Here is a 16,088-nt window from a genome sequence, read left to right as displayed (position 1 = left end):
AAAAGAAAAGAGCTACAATGAGGCAGGTACTAAAGGTGGCAGAGGATTTGCTCAATTACAGTTAGCCTGGTTCCTTTTCTCCTATGTATTTGGTTTTTGCTTCTTTAGGGCCCCAAGGCAGGGGTGCACCTAGGTTTGGAGATAGTGTTAAATAGCATCACACGCTCAGAAAGCCCAAGGACACTGTGTCCTCCCCACCCTACCGCTGTCAGCCTCTGCTCACCTGGTATGCCCTGATGAGTGACTGCACTGCCAGGTGGTCCTCCACAAGCTTGTCCACGTTGGGTTGGGCCTCAACCAGGGACTGTGCACGGGCTGCAGTGGCCAGGGAGCCTCGGCTCAGGGTCAGGGGGCTCTGGTATGCAGCACCTGGGGGTGCTCCGGCATTGGTGTTGCGAAAAAAAATATCCCAGGACTAAAAACAAAAAAGATAAAAGTTACCTGGATGCTCCCCAAAGTGGCCTCACACAGCCACCCTTCACAAGTGAGTCATATCAACCACAGGCCGCCGAACACCTCCTCCTACTCTGGATAGCCTGGGTACTGTCCATTCCCAGCAGTGGGTTCTGAGCTTGGGCCCCAACCTTCTGCTCCTTTCACTTTGCCCTCAAAAGGCACCTTCTGTCAACACAGAGGTCACAGCTCTCCTCAGCAGGCACACCAGGCTGCCCCCCCACCTTTAGGGTACTGGGGATCGAACTCAGGTCCTTGCACTTGCAAGGCAGGTGGCAGAATCACTGAGCTAAATCCCCCGCCCAAGGCTGCCCTTCTTAAACCCTGCCGGCTCTCCAGGGACACCAGATGCTCACGTAGCAACACAAGCACCTAGGGGTAGGTAGGGGACTGAGTACCTTCCCCAGGATGCCAAAGTCCCAGCACAGCCTCAGGCCCAGCTTCTCCTCTTCAAAGGAGACTCATCCCAGCTTCAGGAGGACACATGGGGCCTCAGAGACCAACATTCAAACTCTGAGCTGTGACCTCAGCAAGTTACCTAGCTTTTTGTGCTCAGTCCCCCCCTAGCTTTTTGTGCTCAGTCCCCCCCGCCTTTTTTTTGGTACCAGGGATCCAACTCAGGACTTCGCGCTTGCAGGGGTACCACTGAGCCAAATCCCCAGCCCTGTGCTGTTTTCTTATCTGTAGGATGGAGACAAACATCTATTCTCCACAGGGGTGCTAGAAAGACTGAATAGTGTGGTTGGAGCCAGTAGCAGAGTCTACCAGAAAATAAATGCTTCAAGAAAACCAGTCGTAACAGTCTGAATTTCCTATTTTGGTTATTTCATGTTTAAATGATTGGACAATTTGCACAGGTATTTTGAACTATAATAGTTTATTTGATACAAAGATGCGATTTTTATTTTTATTTTTATTTTTGGTACCAGGGATCAAACCTGGGACCTTGTGCTTATGAGGCAGCAGCAGCCCAGCGCCACTGAGCTAAATCGCTGGCCCCAGATTTGAATTGTTCGTTTTTTTGAGACAGGGTATCACTATGTAGTGGAGACTGAACTGGAACTCACTATGTAGCCCAGGTTGGTCTCGAACTCACAGAGATACTCCTGCCTCAGCCTCCCAAGTGCTGGGATTACAGGTGTGCGCCACCATGCCTGGCCCAGATATGAGTTTTTAAAACAGAGATCAAAGATACTAAGACTTAACAAAATCCATTGAAAAAATACTGCTTAAACCCAGTTTTATTTATTTATTTATTGGTACCAGGGATCGAATGTAGGACCTTGTGCTTGCAAGGAAGGCGGTAGTACCACTGAGTTAAATCCCTGGTTCCAGTTTAATTTTTTTATTTAAAAAATTTTTTTGCTACTGGGGATAGAACGCAGGGGGCCTTGCGCTTGTGAGGCACGTGGCAGCATCTTTCTCTTTTCGTGGCTTCTTGTTGCAGCAGCACTGGAGAATAAACTAGGGCCCCATGAATGTTAGGCAAGTACTACACTGCAGAGCTACATCCCCAGCCCTTTTATTGAGTGCATGGTCTCACTAAATTGTGCAGGTTGGCCTTGAGTTTGTAATCTTCCTCCCTCAGCCTACTCTGAAGATGTGGGCCACCACACCAGGCTTACAATACATATTTCAGTTTCTAAGATTCTTCCATCAGTCCATGTCTTGAAAAATTACACTGTCTTGAAGAATTCAGAGAAACTGCTGTATTTTCTCTTTCCCCTTCCTAGCAAGCTCTGCCAAGACACTACTCAGATGTGCTCCTTGTCTGGGCATGGATGGATGCTTAGACCTGTCCGTGTCTGGTGCCAGGAGAGGCAGGCATACCTGAGAAGCCACATCACTGGTCTGTAAGCGTTGGCTTCTTTACGCAGCCTTTACAATGTCACCCAGGGCACCTGACTCAGGAGGTCCCAACTACTGAGAGCACTGCTGTATGCTGCGGCCAGTTGAAAAGCTCCCTGTAAGAACTCACAGGCCCAGCTGTCCACCTCACACAGGGAAGTCTGGCTTCTCACTGAAAACTGGGTTTTGCAGGGAGGTTGGTGTTTTGAGACAGGGTCTCACTATGTAGTTGAGACTGATGTGGAACTCACTATGTAGCCAGGCTGGTTTTGAACTCACAGAGCTACTCCTGCCTCAGCCTCCCTAGTGCTGGAATTACAGGCATTCGCCACCACTCCTAGCTGAAAATTGGTTTTGAAGGGAGTTTTGTGGAATGTTTAAAACAGTCTAGAAGATCACATTCATTTTGGCTGAGGGTAGTGGCACATGCCTGTAATTCCAGCACTCAGGACGCTGAGGCAGAAGGATTGCTGAGAATTTGAGGCCAGCCTGGCCTATAGTGAATTCAAGGCCAGCCTGAACTACACAGCAAAAAACAAACAAAAAACAACAACTAAAAGCCAGGCGTGGTGGTACATGCCTGTAATCCTAGCACTTAGGAGGCTGAGGCAGGAGGATCACCATGAGTTCAAGGCCAACCTGCAATATATAGTGAGTTCAAGGACAGCCTGAATCATGTAAGGAGACCTGTCTCAAAACAAACAAACAAACAAAAAAAGACCACCCCCAAACAAACAAAAACCCAAAAAAGAACATTTTCTGTATGCAGAAGAAAAATAATTTTAAAAATAATTTAAACCCATACTTTTAATTGGTAGTTCAGAAACCAATCTCCATCAACATAATGTCAAAGAAACTTGGGGGTCATCATGCCAAGGTATACCCTCTAGTCTTCACAATTTCTCCCTTCTGGGTTTTAACCCACCGTTCCAACTGCTGTACTGAATTTGTTCTTTGTTACAACTGTGGGTAAGGGGCTGTGTTGGGATAATTTCCACCTCTCAGATTTGCCAGGCTGACATTAACTGCTTTGTGCTTTGAACTACTCATAATGACTGGTCAGTAGTGTGTAATCTGAGTTGAGCACGTCGACCCACCAGATGGCGGAGAATTCAACTTTATACTATTAATTTTTGTTAATAGTCCATCTTGACCATCCCTTTGAAATGCATTATTTTTCAGCTTCTAATGCCTTTTTTTCTTCAAGCTTGCTTATTTCCTTGCTTTGAGGGGCCTCTGGTTTAATTAGCACTCTATGGTTGGGAATGCTATTTGGTTTAGCTGGTGCACTTTCAGATGGAATCTTGCCCACTCTTTTCATAGGTTCTGTCTGTATAAGGGCAGCATCTAACATTTACCCACAACTCCATTTCCTTTCCTGTATCAGTGAAGAAATAGGTCCACATGGTTGGATGGGCTGCCTTGAAAGCACACTTGTGATTAATGTGACCCTCAGAGGTAAGCAGAACTATATGAAGACTAGGTAAGAGTATGCTTCCCAGGACACCTTTCTCAGCTCTATAAGAGGCAAAGGTCAGAAAGCACGAACCAGAGTTTCTTCCATCACTGGCTTCATGCCAGTACTGTAAAGCTAACCTTGTCTGACCACACATGCATGAGGGTTCCTTTTCATTGAATGTGATCTCTTTCAAAAATTACACACTTTTTTCTGAAGGCTGTGAAGTTTGTCCTACAGGGCTCATTGATGTACTGTACAATCTGAAGTCATGTTAAGGATAGAAGCTATAGGTCATTCCTTCTTTTCTTCATATGTCATTGTCGCAATGGTCCTAAAAACATGAGGAGCTGGGGATTTAGCTCAGTGGTGCTTTGCCTGCCTTGTAAGTGCAAGGTCCTGAGCTCAATCCCCAGTACCAGGGAAAAAAAAATTTGTTCATTCACTGAAAAAGTAGAATTGTCCTGTGATGGCTGTCATGTGATTGGGGTCTTGCAAGTCACTTTCCTCTCATTATGGTTTATATAGTATCTTGCATCTTCAAAAGTGTATGTTTCTTCCCAGCCAGGAGCCAAATCTGTGCTCTGCTGCTGGTGCCCAGTGGCCATGGCCTCGCTGGGGATGGGGGTACAGCCAAGTGGTACTCTTGGCCTCCTCACTGAAGAAGAAGACTCAGCCACCCTGGTGATCACGTAAGTCCAGGAGCAGGGCAGGGAGCAGATACACTCCAGGTTGAGATCAGCTGCCATGTCTAACTCCTTACCCACCTCCACCTTCTCTGCTGTCACTGTGGTTACCAAGCAAGTGGCCTCCCTGGATGGCACCTCCCCGCTCCACACACCCTTGGTCAGCACCTGCCCTGAAACCCTCAACAAAGAAAAAGCGGGGAGGAAATATATATATACATACATACATACACATATATATATTTACACACACACACACACACACACACACACATATTTACATATATATTTGGGGGGGGGGTGCAGTACCAGGGAGCAAACTCAGAACCTTGCACTTGTGAGGCAGAGGCAGCACCACTGAGCTAAATCCCCAGCCCAGGAAAAAATAATTTTTGGGGGCCGGGGACGTAGCTCAGTGGCGCAGCACCTGCCCAGCAAGCACGAGGCCCTGGGTTCGATTCCTGGTACCAAAAAAAAAAAAGTGGAAAAAAAAATAATAATTTTTGAAAACCAAAACCAAGCCAGGTGTTCCAATATATGCCTGTAATGTCAGGACTTGGGAGGCTGAGACAGGAGGATCACCATGAGTTCAAGGCCAGCCTGAACTAAACAGTGAGACCCTGTCTGAAGAAAGGAAGGAAGGAAGTGGGGGGGGCTACTGCTGTCCCTCAATGGTAGAATGCTTGCCTAGCATGCTTAAGGTACTGGCTTCAAAACCCTCACCGCCCCCCCAAAAAAACCCTGCTGAATCGTATACTTTAACACAGTGAAGCCAGGTGCGGTGACACACACCTATAATTCCAGCACTCAGAAGGCTAAGGAGGACTGCTGCAAGATCAAGGCCAGCCTGGACAACATAGTGAATTCAAGGCCAGCCTGAACTAATAGTGAGACTCTGTCTCAAAACACAAAAACAAGGGAACCAGGTGTGGTGGCGCACGCCTGTAATCCCAGCACTCAGGAGGCTGAGGCGGGAGGATCACTGTGAGTTCGAGACCAGCCTGGACTACATAGTGAGTTCCAGTTCAGTCTCAACTACATAGTGAGACCCTGTCTCAAAAAACCAAATAAACCAAAAACAAAAACAAGGGGCTGGGGATTTATTTCAGTGGTCCCACTGCCTCCCTCGTAACTGCAAGGTCCTGAGTTCAATCCCTGGTACCAATAAACAAACAAACAAACAAAACCGAAATAATGGTGATATTTGTTATGTGAATGGTTTCTCAATGACAGCTTTTAAATATTTTTACATCACTAACCTTTCTGGTTAATTTTCATGTAGTAATGGCAGAAGAGAGATCTGAGGTTCTCTTCTGTCATCTGTGAAACCTGCATCATTTCATACAGGTGTCGACTGCCATCAGAAAGAGGTCTGCACATTCCTTTCCAAAAGGTGCTGTCAAACATCTGCCACACAAACCCAGGCCTTGGAAAAACCAATAGCATACTCTCAGTCTTCCTCCACCAAACTGACTCCCACCAACATGGATAAGGTAGATTTCTACAGGAGGAAATGAACTCAAGCCTGTGAGAGGGAAGAAAGAGATGGCCACTCAGCACTGACACCGGGACAGGCCTGTCTACCCTACCCATCTCCACCAGGTTCTGTGCAAGTACAGGGACCCAGAAGGTGGCTGTGCATGAACTTTATGGATGCCCCCAAGTGTTTCTGACTCACAGAGCTTTTCCAGGAGGTCCAGGAGCACACTCCACATCTGGAAACAGGTGACCAAGGACAGCACACCTTAGTACTCCATCCTACTTCTGGAAGCAGAGATCACAGACACCATGTCTTTGTACCCTTTGTGTTCTTGTCCGGAAGCAGAGATGTGCAAAGACCACAGGATGAGGCTGTTCATTCCTCAAAGATACTCAACCCAAGAAGCCAGCATCCCCTCCCTCCTCCAGGCCTAGCTTCAAGGGCAAAGACCCTCCAAGACAGCAGCAAGCTGGGCAGGTGGCAACCCAACCCCATCTCGACCCCGCACAGCAAGAGCCTGCCACATAAAACCCAACCAGACTCACTCAAGTGCTCACACAGTGCCTAGTCAGTCAAGCCCTGTCCCATGACCCTGCCTCCAGGGTAGAAGGTGTGACCCTAGAAGCAAGTAGCCCCTGGAGGGCAGCACAATCCACTTTTAAAAACCTTACATTTCTTTTCTCACAGAACCCACTACCAGTGTCTAGACACACAGGTAAAGCCACGCAACCCAAGACTGTGGGCTGAGGTCTCACTACATGGTTCAGGCTAGCCTTGAACTTGCAACGATCCACTTATCTCAGCCTCCCAAGTGCTAGATTTACAGATGTGCACCATTACACAGACTGCCTTTCTTGTTCTGGAGGGCAACAATCGCTTACAGATTCAGGGCCATGTATGGATCCTGAACCAAAAGTCATAGCAAAAAAATAAATAAAAACAAATCACAATTTTTTCTATGGTTTGAATAAGAAGAAAAATGACAAAATACTGCAGTAGTAGTAGCAGCAGTAGAAATAGCTAGCTCATACCACTGCTCCATGGGCTGGCTTTTTTAACTCGCTAGGTGCACAAGGAATGATGACCAAACCACTGCCCTCTGCAGGAGGGCTCAGCTAAGACAGAGCTCACACACAGCAGTTGTCAGGCAGTTACATGTGGGCCAAATAAATGACAACAGAGCAACCTGGAAGGAGCCCAGTCACTCTACTGCAACATCACAGCTCTCTCACCCTCACCCAAGTGATCTGGAAAAACATCTGGGAAGCCTCTGGGCTTGACAGTGAAATGGAAGGAATTTCTGCCCACTGAAGCCTAGGCCAAGAGCAAAGGCTGCCGGTCTCTCTGGCCCAGACCCTGGGAAGTGGGCAGCAGTGACCATGACCATTCAGCCTGCTCTAAGCTCCAGTGCTTGGAATAAAACTGCAGGTGGGCCAGCGATTTAGCTCAGCGGTGCCATGCCTGCCTTGCAAATGCAAGGTCCTGAGTTTGATCTCCCTGTAATGAAGAAGAAAAACAAAACAAAAAACTCTAGGTTATTTTCAAAGGGCCGAGGATACCATAACAAGCCACTAGGTGGCTCTCCTTTCCTCCAGCACCCACAGACCTGGCCTCAGTGAAAAGACTCTCCAAGGTAGCAGAAAGCCAGGCAGAGAGCGCTCAATCCCAACAGGAAGTTCTGCTTGTGCAGGAGGTGGTCTGAAAACACTGGTTCATTCCATGCTGTTGATCATCCCAGAAGGGAATCTGCAGGGAGAGGAGCCTTGGCTTCTGGTACCTCCCCACACAAGATACTCCATGCAGTAGCACTGACTGTACACATCCCTCTGTGGCCTAAAGAGCCCTCCCTGCGTCCGCGCCCCCACCCTTCCTCCTCCTGATGCCTATGCCCTCTTTTCAAGCAGCCATCCTTGCCTATCTCATCCTGGTGTCCTCCCTACTACAAGTGAACACCTATCTCCACCTGGGGTATAGATCATGCCTAGGCTGAGACAGGCAGCATGAGAGGAAGCCCCTGCAGACAAGAGCAAAGCTGCTTCCCTCTTCCTGTGATAGGACATCAGGGCAGGGAGCTAGTGACTGGGCCCTGCGGCATCCCTGAGAGCTGAGCCACCCCAGATTCTTAGTGAGGAAAATGATCCTGCTCAGGCCACCAAGCTGTTAGCAGAGTTTTCTGTTTCTCTGAGTCAAATCTACTCATAACTATCCCTTGCTACTGTCTGGATGCCCCAGAATTCACTGGCAGTGTAGGCGGGGCAGCAACTTCTCTATGGATGAGGCAGGGAAAAGGGGACAGGAAGGGACTTATGGGAAATGTGATTACATAACAAGGACCTGGAGGCTGGGCCTGCAGAGGTCCAGTGGTAAGGAGCAGTAGGACAAAGCCTGGCACCTCACCCTGGCTCATGTCTCCCTTATTACCTTAAAAGGTCAGACTCCTGCTCAGCTCTGCACACACACATGCTAATCACTTAAGGAGAGTCCCTGTTACAAGGCTGATTAGCCCTAACCTCACCCAGTCTGTGTCAATCTCTTTCAAAACCGAGGACTCCAAGATAAGTCATCTTCAGGAGTTGCAGGGATATCCAACTGCCTGTTATGTCCATGCAGCAGTGTCTCCAGGTCTCCAGTCACTGTCCTAAACCTGCAGTCCCCTGGGATTGTGGGAAAAAGAGAGACCCCATGAAGAGGTCACCCCAAGCAGGAACAATCACCCCAGGATGGGAACTGAACCATCCCCTCCAGTGAATGCAGCTTTCCAAGGACCCCTGGAACCTGTCCTGAGACACCGTGTGACCACCCAGCCTGCCAGCTAGGCAAACGCCACCTCGTACCTTTGTTCCTATTTTCTATAAATACCTAAAGCTTCTGTTGGGCACTGGAACCTCTCTGTGATTAAAGCTTCTCTGCTGCCCTTCACCACTGTTGATCTCCTGGATTGCCATTGTGGGGCAGATGGGGCACTGGGGAGTGGGTGGCCAAGCTAGGTCTGCTGGGATCCCTGGAAGCAGGGCTTTTGCTCTGAAATTTCAGTAACAACTTCACATCACAGAGGAAAAGTTTCCTGAAATAAAAATGGTTTTTCATCCACAAGACAGAGGCAAATTGGACTCTGGATTCTGGGGCAGGAAGGGTGGCCACGTGGACTTGAGTCACACTGACTCATTCTGCGTCCCCAGTTCTACCACACCCACCACTAAGGTCACCTGACTCTCCAACCTCTTAATTGGCTTCTAGTACACAACTAATGGAGGAAAATATCTACCAAGACTTGAACGCACAAAGATCACATGCAGCTCTGAGCACCAAGGGACAATCATTTGCAAGAGGGAAAAGGTTAAAAGATTCCAGTCGGTGGACAGGGCTGCAAAGAGACCCAAGAGCCAGGACACTGCCTGGCAAGGTAAGCCTACAGGAAGGACAAAGGGGTCCTGACCAGTCTAAGTGCAGGAAGGGCACCAATTTCTGCACCTGGTAAGGGACAGGGGATTTCAATGAAGTTCTTAACCAAACATAAATGGTTTTCCAAAAGGTGTGCATGTTGGCCAGGCATAGTGATACATGCTCGCAATCCCAGCCCTCAGGAGGGTGAGGCAGGAGGATCGCCACAAGTTTGAGACCAACCTGGACTACAAAGCATGAGACAATGTCTCCAAACAAACAAACAGAAACCCCACAGATTTTATGTGTAAATAACTTTAAAGCTCTGGGTAAAGTGAAACAGAACCAAGCTCCTACTTTAGTTGTAGATAACTCATAGCACTGAATCTTTTGACAGTTTCCCAAGTCAAAAGTCAGAGCTGTCATGCTTGCTGGAAACTGATCTTGACTTTCTTTGCAACTGTAACCTCCTTATCTGAAAAGGGGACCTTTCTGGAGAGGCTGCAGTCCTGTTAGTGATGGGCCTGGAACAAGGGTTCTACTGACCTCAGTCAAATCAGACTGAGCTCTGTCTCCTTCCTGGGGGAGCAGCCTGGGAAGTCCAAGGGCTCTCCATCACTCAGCGCTGACCTGGAAAGCCAGGCTTCTGACCCAGGGGCACTTGTCTATTCCCATACTGCCTCAGCACAAGGAAGCACATAGCCACATCTAAGTCTGAGGACTGGGGAAGGTCTCAAAGGCCAAGCTCCCCAGGATGTGAGATTTCCAAAAAAGAATGCCTGCAGAGGGCTTCTCACTTCCACCTGCCCCTTTCTCTGCTGTCTCTCCCACAGAGCATCACATCCAGCAGCCATCCACAACCCAGAGGCTTGCTGTACCAGGTACTGGAAGGCAGGTGAGGATCAGGGACAGCACTCAGGCTCTGGCTTGTCTGCTAGTCTGCAGGAGCAAGGGAAAGCAAGTGAATATACTTGCACTTGCTCACGGTGCCTGAAGAGGCGTCACTGAGCTTCAGGCCACTGCAGCTTGGGGTGGCTCCCAGACTCCGTTCCGAGGTGGCTCTCACTAACTAGCCATCTCCTCTTTTCCACAGTCCCACTCAGTCACCACAAGTGTCACCTTGTCCCACTCCACTCAGTGCTAACCAAGGACTCATGGACAATGGACATACAGTAATGATCCAGCAGAAAGGTCAAGGCTCCAAGGCCAACACACAGCTGATAAACTGGCAATGAGGCACTATCACAAACACCCTCGCCTACAAGTGCTGGCATTAACAATGCTTTTAAATTGCTATATAAGAGCAATGAGGGACCAAGAAGCAATCATGTGACCCTTCCTCCTTTGGCTTTCTGAGCCAGTGAAACTGATGAGAAGGCAGCTGCTCCCTGAACCTCCCGGTGCCCCGTGAACACAATGGGCGGCTGACCAACTCTTCTTACACACAGACAAGGTTGGCTGAAGGATCTCTACCTCCCCCTCCCAGTGCCACCCATGAATCTGTTCTGCTATGTGGGCAGAGCCTTTCCTGAACGTGCCCTAGGAATGACATTGCAACCCTGAGTGCGTGACTGCCTTGACCACGTGAACTGGCCTCCAGGCAGGGAGGCCCACGGAGAGACTGCCCACCTTCAGGGCCCTCAGAAGCTGCTTGCTGCCAGGGGCAAACCACAAGTCTCCACAGGGAGAGCTGGATGACACCTCTACCCACACAGGCCTCATCCACACTGTCCCCAGGAGGCAGGCTTTCCTGGGACCTGGGTCTGACCAGCACCCACCACCATTTCAGCCACCAAGAAAAAACTTGGGATGCACTGAGACTCAGCATGGGACTGCAAACCCACCTACACTGAGCCATGAAAGCTGGGGCCTGATGTTATTCCTCAGTTAAAAAAACCAAAAGAATGTGTGCTCCACTATTGCAATGCCGCTGTTTTTTGGTTGGGTTTTTTTTTTTTTTTTGGCACCGGGGATTGAATTCGGGACCTTGTGCTTGTGAGGCAGGGGATGGCACCAATGAGCTAAATCCCTGGCCCTTTGCCACTGTTTCTAAAGCACAGTGTAGCAGAGTGAGAGGGTTATTTCCAATCTCTGCCATCTTCTCTCCTTATGTGTGTGTGAATTAAACATCAGTGAACATCCAAGATTAGCAAAGAAAGCCTGCCCCAGTCCTACTCCACTGACTGTCTCAATGTTGGTCAAAGTGGCAAGTAATGAAACCACTGTGAAGAAGGCTGGAGGTACTGCCTGGTCCTACATGCTCCCATCCCATATAGACACTCTGCTTCTCCATCAGTCCTGTCTCTACCTCCCTACCCCAGGAGGAAGCCTATGGCCTGCTCTGACCAACATACCGGATGACAGCCTGTGACCTGGGCCCAGGCCATGTGCTTGTGAGAAAGGGAAAGTGAAAGAGCTCCATCCTGTGCACCCACCCTGCAGGCCCTGGTCCTGCAGCCTTTTCTCACCAGAACGCCCCTCAGGCCATGCCCGGGAGCCAATGTGACCTCCTGGAGGCCTGCAGAACCTGGTGAGCAGCCAACACTTAAGTATCAGATACAACAGAGGCCTTCATGGCCTTACCTGGCCAAGCTTCAGCTGCATGGGGCCACCAGGCAACCCAAAGAATCAAGAGAAATACCACACTGGTGTCCTTTAAGTTGCCAAGCTTTGGGGTGGCTTGTTATAGCAATGCTCTTGAGCCAGGCTTTTCCTGCACAAAGATTACATCCAAGACATCTGTGACCACCTTCAGAAGCAACCGTGTAGCTTCCCTTGGAAAAGGCAGGCACTTAACTCTGCCCAGGCTGCCCATGACAGCATGCTTCACTCAGACCAGTAGTCACCTAGGGTCACCTGGCGAGGGGCCACTTAGGCAGAGAACCAGTTACCCTGAGTGGGCTTCAGTGGCTATGCAAGGAGCTGCTCTGGGGTCTCAGGTACAACACTGGGCTGTGGCACCAGCTCCAACAGTGCAAGCAGGGACCCAGAGCTGTCCCCAGGGCCTCGAGACCTCCCTTGGGTGGCCTTGGATGATGTGGGAGCCCCAAGGCTAACCAGGCTGTCTTTACAATACAATGACTTCCTTCTCCTAAGGCGCTGCAAATGGCCCCATGGAAACCCTCCTTATTCCCACCTTGGGTGTGGGGGACCTGCACCAACTCACAAGGCCCAGCACCCTCATCTCAAAACACACAGAGCCTCCAACTCACTCTTATTCACTCCAGGTGTCTGCCCCCACTTAAAGTGTACTGTGATTTTTCTCCCCCTTCAACTGCTTTTTTTCTTTTTGCTTAACATATGTAAAAGATAATCATTAAAACCATCACATTTCAAAAGACATGGCAATCCTCATCGGAGTCAGCCCCTCTCCTAAATCAGCTCTCAGGGTGTCCTGGACTCAGTCCCTCCCACCTCCTCTGCTGTGTCCACAGACACTTAAACTTGCTCTCCCAGCTGCTGAGGGAGGAAACTCACACTCCCATCACACTGAAAAAAAAATAACCACACATCCCTTGGCTTCATCTTAAACTTTTAGGCTCCTTTCTGAGCAGACACTCAACACTCTCCCAGCCGCCCTTACCCTTCATAGCTCAGTACAGCTGGCAGGTGCTTCGCTTCCAACTTCGCTTCCCATCAGCAGCTCAGTTCCGACAGAGCTGCTGCTGCGTTTCCTTGGTTTCCTTGCACATCATCACTGGGGCTCGGCCCTCCGCGCACAGGCCTCCGACAGAGCTGTCACCCCTGCATATGCGGCCTGTTGCCTTCAAAGGCATTAATTTATCTCTCTATATGAACCACAAATACAGATCCCTTAAGAGGAAAACACTGATAAAGTTGGGGCTGCTTTAGTTGGTTTAACATAAAAAGCTACAAATGCTGGGACTGCTCCTAACAGAGGAAGTTGAAGCTCATGGAGGGTCACCTTCAAAGTCTTGACTACTGAGATCATAAGTAAACTGCGGACTGAGTTATGCAAGAAAGTGCTGGAGATGGTGCTCACTGGCAGAATATGCATGCTTACCTTGTGTAAGGGCCTGAGTTTAATTGTTAATGCCACACACACAAAAAAAAGTATTCCAAGCACCAAACTCACAATACCTAAAATGCCTTCTGAATTCCTCCCAGAAATAAATCACTGAAACAATGCCAAAGTTCTGCAGCTTGTTCACCTCAGCTGCTTTTCACATGAGCAAGGTGGCAAGGTCCCCGGCCCTGCCCCAGGATCAGTGGCCCTGAGGGTCTCCACAGGCCCTGCCAATGGAAGCAACCCCAGGTCAGCATGGGAATGGGCAGAGAGTGATCCTAGTTTTCAGAGTGAAGCCAAGGTGGCTCATCTTTCACCAAGTGAAAAGGGCCCTGCCACCCCTCAGGGCCGACAGCTACAGTTCACTCACAGACAACAGGATTATGCTTTCCAGGCATGGAAACAGGGAAGGGTCAGAGAGGGCAAAATGCAGAGACAAGATGGGCAGCCCTTCCCCTAACCCCAACACTCACCAAGCCCCTCCTCTTACAGCAACAGAGTCCGCACCAGACCAGAGAAAGACACAAAAAAGAACTATGGTGGGCCTGGGATTTAGCTCAGCAGTTTGGTGGCCTGCCTTGCAAGAGCAAGGACCCAAATTCAATCCCCAGTATCAAAAAAAACAAATCAAAGAACTATTGTGCCTCAGGCAACCATGGATCAGCCTGAGGCAGGGCTTAGGAAGTGGGCAGAGGTCAAAGCAGCAGGCACAGGGCCAGAAGCTGAGCACTACAGGGAGGACGATGGGCCCAGCTTTTGCCACCTCCCAGGGACAACCTGGCAAGGGTGGAAGTGGGCACCTGTCCCTACCAAACAAAATGAGACAGATGTCCAGACTGATGGGGCTTAGCTGTTCTCTACTCCTGGTCTTAAACATCAAAGAGGATTCCATTGTTTTGAATGTTTTTAAGACATAAACATAAAACACCATAATTCCACATGTCCCCAAAAGGCTGAGCCCCTAATGGGGACGGTGCAGGCCACTGCCCCAGGTTCCCTGGGGAGTCAGTGAAGCGTGCAGAGCCAGCCAAGTTTGGCAAGAAAGGATAGAACCCAGGACGGTGGCCAGATGACAGGACATGCACTGGGGAGCAGCTCTGACCTGCTCCAATATTTTACCACAGATGTAATTTTCTCTCTTTTTTTTTGCTTTTTGAGACAAAGTCTCACTTGTAGCCCAGGCTGGCCTTGAACCTGCAGTGATCCTACCTCAACCTTGTTGAGTGCTGGGGTTATAGGTGTGCCCAAGCACTCAAGTTTTTAAATGAAAGTAAATAAATAATAAAGGGTCAGGGATTCAGCTCAGTAACATCACACCTGCCTCACAAGTGCAAGGTCCCCAGTACCTTCCCCCCAAAAGGAAGCTAGGCAAGGTACATCCATACATATATAGTTCCAGCTACTCGGGAAGCTGAGGAGGAATGATCATTTTCTCCCAGGAGCCCAGGGCCAGCCTGGCCAACATAGTAAGAACAGGCCTCAGGTAAAAAAGTATATATACACATGTATTATATGTCTTTCTCAGTGAATACAAGGCCAGGCATGGTGGCACATGGCTGTGGTCCATCAGACTTCACCCCTCCTCTGCCATACAGATAGCAAGGGGGTGTGCTCTTCAAGCCGAATCCCAGCACAATGCAACACTAAGGCAGGAGGATTACAAATTTAAGGCCAGCTTTAGTGAGACCTTATCCCAAAATAAAAAATAAAAAAGGGCTGGGGATATATCTCAGTGAGCAGCCTGGGTTTATGTACCAGGATCACAGAAACAAAAGGGGAGTAGACATAACCACCAACTATAAGCACAAATCAAATGTAAAAAGGCAGCCAGGTTGGGAATGGACAAAAGGATCACAAGTTCAAGCCCAGCCCGGGCAACTTAGTGAGACTTTGCCTCTAAATTTAAAAATAAAACAATAAGAGCAGGAGATGTAGCTTAGTGTGAAGGCCATGAACTCAATCCCCAGCAAAACAAAAAAAAAAAAGGGGGGGGGGGAGCTTAAAGAGAACTGTGGGCAGTGTCTGGGTTTTACCAGACCAGCACAGAGTGGACAGCTGTGTGGAGATAACTCTCCTCAAGATGTGCCCTTTCTCCCATTGTGTGAAGACACCATGAGGTGACATTTGAAAAAACAGTAAGGAATCTGAGTATGATGAAATGCCCCTATAATCCAAGCATTCTGGGAGGCTAAAGCAGGAGTGTTTCAAGTTTGAGATTAGCCTGGGCAATGTAGTGAGACCTCATCCCAGAATGAGAAAATAAAAGGGACTGGGATACAACTCAGTGGTACAATACCCCTGGGTTTAATCGCCAGCACCACACACACAAACCCAACCAACCAAAACCCAGTCAGTTACAGAAAAGCAAGGTTAGGAGGAAGAGAAAGTAAATTTGTTCTGTTTCTACTGGATATAAAAGTTTGGTCCCCGCTGCCACCATGAGTACTTTGAAAATGATTACATAGTCCAGCCTCAGGACATTCCTGATGTAGAAGTGAGGGATGAGAAAGATGACCTGCATCTTACTGTACTTTAAATTGTTATCTCCACCAAAACTATGTGCTCTAAAGCCCAGGAACAAACAAAGCACTCAATGAAGTAGTTAAGGCTCTGTGGGTCATAGGTGCCTCTGAAAATGCAAAGGAAGTTACGGATCATCTCCCTTGAAAATGTGCATCACTGTACACAGACTGATTCGGCTCAAAGGGCACTAAAGAGCACCAAACTCGCTGTCTGCACAGCAGAGTGGGGGTGAAG

General features: G+C 48.9%; 1 protein-coding gene and 1 pseudogene across 5 annotated transcripts in view; both read right to left on the bottom strand.

The window, feature by feature from the left end:
• The window catches only part of Ogdh (oxoglutarate dehydrogenase), a 72,148-nt gene that overhangs the window by 39,674 nt on the left and 16,386 nt on the right, over positions 1–16,088 (bottom strand). For all 5 annotated transcript variants that reach the window (XM_010624930.2, XM_010624929.2, XM_010624932.2 and 2 more), the window contains exon 3: positions 224–415. In XM_010624930.2, coding sequence (XP_010623232.1) covers positions 224–415 — 192 coding nt within the window. The remainder of the gene's footprint in view (positions 1–223; positions 416–16,088) is intronic.
• LOC104862737 lies at positions 3,137–4,673 on the bottom strand (annotated as a pseudogene).

Source organism: Fukomys damarensis, unplaced genomic scaffold (assembly GCF_012274545.1).
Source record: "Fukomys damarensis isolate Sample0158 unplaced genomic scaffold, DMR_v1.0_HiC HiC_scaffold_17, whole genome shotgun sequence".
NCBI classification, from domain to species: Eukaryota; Metazoa; Chordata; class Mammalia; order Rodentia; family Bathyergidae; genus Fukomys; species Fukomys damarensis.
The sequence above is the reverse complement of the archived record's forward strand: the minus strand, read 5'-3'. Positions and strand labels throughout refer to the sequence as shown.